Source organism: Oryzias melastigma, linkage group LG8, assembly GCF_002922805.2.
Source record: "Oryzias melastigma strain HK-1 linkage group LG8, ASM292280v2, whole genome shotgun sequence".
Lineage (NCBI taxonomy): Eukaryota > Metazoa > Chordata > Actinopteri > Beloniformes > Adrianichthyidae > Oryzias > Oryzias melastigma.
Genome location: NC_050519.1, coordinates 10,917,838 through 10,924,088, shown reverse-complemented (window position 1 = coordinate 10,924,088; position 6,251 = coordinate 10,917,838). Strand labels below are relative to the sequence as shown.

Sequence of the window (6,251 nt, the reverse complement as noted above, 5' to 3'; positions counted from 1 at the left end):
CACTGACCAGTCAAGACCTATATTTGGTATTTGGTGAAGCAAACCATTTAAGGTATTAAGGACCGTGAGGGGTTTCTTCTGTCCTGCCAGACATTGGCCTGAAGCCACACAGGGTCGGCCTCAGGGCATTGTCTGTCATGGTGAAGATCCAAAGTACTCTGTACGAGTTTGATACAACTTTTTATTAAAAAGACTAAATTTCCATTGAGTTTTTTTGGTCACTTTCTTCCTCATCAATGAACACGCAGAACTTAGCAGGTGAAACCTTACAATATTACGTTGGGGTGTTTGGGGTGGTAAGCTAGAAGTAGAGACGGGAAGTGGAAGCTGGCTGTCAACAGTCCCGCCCACAACTCAGAGGCAAATTTCTAATGAATTACAGCCACAGACACTATTTTCTAGAAAATAACACATTTTTGGGCTGAAAAAGATGGCATAATCATAATTAAAAGACCACTGGGAATGCTTTTACAAAATGATCGAAGTGGGACTTAAACACTGGAAGCAATGGAGAATTGCTCCTTTTTGTAACCTGCCTCATGTGGTCTTTTGAGGAAGTGCAACATTAGGTACTTCCTGTTTTACCAACAAAAAGGTGGGGACTTAGCTTAGACTTTTTATTTAGCAAAATCACATTCCAAGTCAACTTTGATTTTAGCATAAAAGATGAAAGATGTAGAGCACCTTTTTGCTAAAATTTCAGTTTTGTTTGTATTTCTAAGTGACTAATATTTTTAATTCAAAAGTAACACATAGAAGTTCTATCACATAACTTCTAAAAGTACACATGAGTTGAATTGTTGGTGTAAGCTTTGCTGCACATGTCAGCTCAAATGTTGAATATGTGGATGTCAGACTACAAGAGGACAGTGAGATGCTTTGTGTGGCTGCACCGTTGGATGTAACCGCACCGCTGAAACACTGAAACGCCTCAGTAAATCACCTGTTTCCTCTTTTGATCTCTTCAGTTAGCCAGCAATTGTAAGTCAGCTAAGTCCTCATTTCCACTCGGCTCCACAGCTCAGTGATTCAGGTTCCTGTGGCTGGGGTGGCAGCTCTCTGGTGCTGTTCGTTAGTAAGATCAGCCCTGGATCGGGAGCAGGAGGGAATGGAAAAAAGATCAGGGGGACACCTGGCCTTTTCTCTTTGGGCGCTCACACATGTTACGCTTGTGCCTCCTGTTAGAGTCAGGATACAGGATATTGCCCTTCCACTGATGTGCGTCCTGAAGCTCCCCAGTCTGTTTAGTGTCAAAGCATCCAACAGCTCCACCAGGATATTTGCTTGCAACAGTTGGTGCTTTATATGACGGCAGATTAAATTTCCGACTTAACGTCTTAAAGCATATTTGCTGACAAACTGGGGCCTCTTGGGAGGAAAACACTTCACGATATGGAAAAATTGAGAAAAATCCTTGAAACTGAGAAAGAAAAAGATCAACTTTTAGCTGCAACCATAAAAACTTTTATATTGCAAGTCATTTTCAAAGCGGTCTTTTTTCATTTCAGCATTGTTGGACTCGTGTTTCATCAAAGTTTGAGCGATTGAGTGGTTTTCTTACATGCCGGTACTTTGTTTTATGCACAGAGAAGTAAGCGGCCCCTTTGAAGTCCTTTCAAATTTATTGTTGTTTTTTCCAGGAAAGACTTTTCTTTTTTTTAAATTACAACTCATTGGGAGTGGATCTACTCCTTTTGCTGTTTTTGGAGACGGTTTGCATTCTGAAAACGAACATTACCTTTTCTCGTGTCAAATGAAGGTGGAACTATTCCGGGAACGAGGTATGAACTTTAACTACCTTCAAAGGTCAAAGGTTGTTTGTTTTGGCACCTCGATGATATAAAGTTGTCCCAGAAAAAGAAGGGTTTGATTTGCAGAAGTCTTTTAGAGCTGGTTGTCCTGTACAGTAATGTCCATGCATCATTTACCGTTCAGCTGAGTGATGTGACTGTTCTGATGTGAAACGGGATTCCAGCAAGTCTGGTTTATTTCCAATCTAAAAATAATATACAAAATTATACATTCACTTTTTTTCTTGCTGGTAATTTTTAAAATCCCATTTTAATCATCTTTCAATTATTTGTAAAAGCATTGATTTAATTATTATGCAATTTTTAGCCTATTATCAATTTTTTTTAGGACATACTTTCTGCAGAGCGGCAGTAGTTCATTAGAAATTCGCCTCTGAGTTGTGGCCCGAACTGTTCATGCAGAATAAGCCAACCTCAATTTCCCATCATCCATCTGTTTACACATCCTGTTATCTTACAGTCGCTCAATTTAAGATTACCGGTGCAACAAAAATGCCGAGCAATACTGGAGCTATCCAGCATTACAGTTTTGAGTCAGGTGCCAGGACAACAAAGACGTTCATGGATCTATTTGTCTACAAGTGGATGCATCTGAATGGAACCCCGCCAACTGTAGCACCTACTGGTACCCCGTCACAGCTACAGATTTTTTCCAACGGCATACTTTTGTCTGCTCCTGATTTACATTAATTTGAATAAGGAAATACTCAGAAATGCAATTTTAAGCTCAACTTTCTTTAAATATGTTTTTCATCATTAGAAAAATGCCACAAAAACATGTTAAAACACAATTTTCTTCTGAATGGATGTTTAAAAGATATCTAATTGATTTTGTATTTCACTTTTAATTCCACACTCTCCAGGTTTGTCCTCCTTTCACTCAGCAGCAGCTTGGTGTCAGTATTTCTTCAATGTATCCTTGTGTGTCCCCGTACAAGCTGGGCGAGGAGCCATTTCAGAAAAAAATCTCTTTACTTTGAACTGCGCCCAAAAGGATTAAAGCTCATGTTTGCACAACATAATGCAGAGGAAGCAGTTCAACACTGCATCCTAACCTCTGACCCTCACATCCTGACCTCTCCTGCAATCTGGCATGAGGCCTCGTCTATATGAAAGCCGTCCTCTCGGCTAATTTAAAGCTCCCGGCCGCTGCGAGGACAGACGGCAAACACGCTGGATGAAACACAAGCTCAAAAAACTAGCTCAAGGCGCTAGATTATTTGTTATTTTATGATGCCAAAAGTCAGACTATGTATTTTATCATTGAACTGAATTCATGAGGAATGGACTAGAAAATGTTAGCCTTCACACGGCGTCCAGGAAGGTCCTTAACAAGTCTCTCAAAGGCCAATCTCACACTGTGCCTCCTGCTACCGGCTAAAGAGATTTTGGTCATTACTTGACTCATTTATAAATATCACCAAAACATGGGGCCTTTCATCGTTTCTAATATGTGCACAATTTCTCCAACCTTGACTGACAAATCCTGAAAGAATTTTACATCAATTCCTTTAACGGCTACTAAAAATAGAGCTACTTTGCCGACCTTAGACCTCTGGACTTCTTTTGACGTCACCTCGGACAAACTTTGATTTTATTATTAGACGTCAAATGGTTTCATTGAGTTTGAAGAGTGTTATGTAAGGGGATTACCCTGTTTTTTACAGACAATGTAGGCCAACACACAAGGGGGGAGGTGGAGAGCGGAGGGAAGTTAAGGTAGGAGGGTAAATCAGTTAAGGTCGTAATGTGGTCCAGAAATAACCCAGCTGCAGGCCTAATTGGACATCTCTCTTGTTCCCCATTTACCTCTTCAGCTGCGTGCCAAGGTCTGTGACCCTATCATCCACCTCGCTGGTTCCGGAAAAATCCTTTCCGCCCCCTCTGGCTCGCAGAGCTCCAGCCGATACACAGGGCGCAGCGGCAGGCCATCTCCAGCCTCAAACTGAAAGCTAAGCGCCACAACCGTTTAGGAGTGATTCCAGGAGAGAGCCGAAGTGGCGCGAACTGCCAGGTATGTTCTAATCATCCCCAGCATGGGCCTCGTGGCTCCTTAACAAAGCTTAGCTCAAGAACCCCAGGCCCCTTCCAGAGGCCAGGGGCCTCCCAGAAATCCACATGCCACAGCGGTCCACGCAGCCAGCGGAGATGCTGTCTCTATTCGTGTTCTCTGCACATACACGCGAACTTCAAGTCAAACACCCGTTTTCTTTGTTGTTTCAACAGTTAGCGACGATTCATATTGAGTTACACATGGAGCATCTAAGAGGAATGCACTTTGTCCGTGTCCCCTGCAACTTCTCCATAGTTATGCCCATGAGGGGGCCACAAGGGCCTCTTGTCTCTTGTGCAGTAATGCATCACAGCCTCACAGTCAGGCGAGCACAAACATTCAAAAGAAAGATTTGTGACATCAAAACAGTCATTTCTGAAATATTTTTTTAATGTAATTACTATGTAAAGAGGAAATGCATTTATTAAAACAAGATGTAGTTTGAATTAAAGTAAATATTTTAAGATTAAAGACGACAACTTCAACCAAAAACAAACAATTGTATTAATCACTTTGCACAAAATAGGAGTTTTCCATTTCATTTTGATAATTCAACTTGGGATTCCATCTTTGAGTTTTTTGCATGATACAACTGTGGTAGCAAATCAGAAATGTTCTTGACAGTAACAATTGCGCTGGTGTTGATATTAATTGGAAACATAAGGCAGATATGTGGTGATGCAAAAGTCCTGGTCCCACATGCACAGAAGCCAGGAGGTCGGAGACAGATGAGGCTGCTCCTCCTGGGAACGGCTCCTCACTCCAAAGCTTCTCCAAAGCGTCTCAACAGCCTGTCGACACTTTAATGTTGGAGCAAGAAGAGCCTCGACACTCGTGAAGACTCCACCCCATTCTTGTCTTAACTGCTTTCGCATGTTTAATAATACTGCCTTCAGATGTCATTTGTTCCATTAAGACGCATCAGAAAGTCATGCTCTGATTCACCGGAACACACTTCGGTAATGGGAGCAACACATTTTTTTATTCATTTGCGCAAATTCTACAAAGTAGATCAGTTGAGAAATGAACATTTAAATATCAATATAATTTGTGGCCTAATATTCTGGCGACTGTTTCAAAAAAGTTGCTGGCACAACTTCTAGGCGCCCGCCCTTAAGCCTAGATTCTTGACTCTCAGTTGCTTCCAGTTTCATGCGAGCACGGTGAGTCACTCACGAGCCACACAAATAAATACTGTGAGGTGTTGTGCAGCTATGCTGACTCATCCCGAAGGCGCTGGTCAAAAAGCAGCGCCGGTGGAAAACCATCAAAGCCACTCGAGTTAGGAAACCCCAGATTACCCTCTCCTTTGCAGGCCCAGCTCCCCCTTCCGCTGCCATGAAAGTAGAAAGAGCGCCTCTACTACTGGCCGATTTTTTTTTTGTTTATTTACCTTCAAAATTACACCCTGCTCCTCTTGGACCATGTTCCAACGTGTTTTGTTATGTTTCCTTTCAAACAGAATATCTATGCGTGTGGTCCCTGGCAATGTTTGGCGAACACATGCACACATACGTGCAAACACACTCCCCTTCAACTTTCCCCCTGTGCCAGAGGTCCCCTTTTGCCCTTCCCCCTACCCCTAACCAAACATCCCAGGACAGCAAAAGGGAACTTCAAAGTGGCCGGAGGGGGTACTCCTTTTTTCCTGGCACTTGTCATCATCTAAGGGACTGGCTGCTCTCCTTATTACTCTAATTGCTTCCAACTGCTCCTGAAGGCTTTGATGAAGGGCGCCATGGAGCATGCTGGAAGCACCTGTTGTTGCGCAAAGGAGCACAGGTGGCCCTTATTGGTGAAAGTGGCGAAGCCGCGTGGGGACTCTCTACTTAAGAGTGACTAAACGTAAAAAATAAACACAGAAGACGCTTAATCTCAAATTTTGGTAATTATGAAATTACAGGTACACAAAAGAAAAAAAGTGTGCATAAAATAAAATGTGAGAACATGTCTGTAGACCTCTAGCTCCCTCTTGTGGTTACTTTAGAAATCCAAAAGCTGCATGAAGAAAAAAGAAAAACAAAGAGTCAGAGGAAAGCTTTTTTTTGGTCAAAAATTGCAAAACAACTACATTTAAATTACTATTGTAAGACATTAATATCAGTAACTGTGTGTTTTATTATCTTTTTTTCTTTTGTCTCATAATTTCTTAAATCAATAAAGTTTTTTTTTTTAGATTATTTTGGCACTCAAATTTGTTTTCCTGCTAAAGTCACTCTGTAAAGTATGTGCTGCTGCTGGGGTTTGGTTGCTTATTTGTACGGTGGCCCTGAAGTGCAAATCACACCAGCAAATCACTCAACACTAGGGGTGTTGCGGATCACAAAACTCACGGTTCGGATCGTGTCACGGTTTTAGGGTCACGGTTCGGATCACTTTTCGGATCA

General features: G+C 41.9%; 1 protein-coding gene across 1 annotated transcript in view; it reads right to left on the bottom strand.

The window, feature by feature from the left end:
- Nucleotides 1–5,728: 5,728 nt before the first annotated feature.
- cenpx (centromere protein X) overlaps nucleotides 5,729–6,251 on the bottom strand; it is a 2,922-nt gene continuing 2,399 nt past the window's right edge. Inside the window, exon 5 of the mRNA XM_024272495.2 lies at nucleotides 5,729–5,862. Within this exon, the coding sequence (XP_024128263.1) occupies nucleotides 5,848–5,862 (15 nt within the window). The 3' untranslated portion in view covers nucleotides 5,729–5,847. The remainder of the gene's footprint in view (nucleotides 5,863–6,251) is intronic.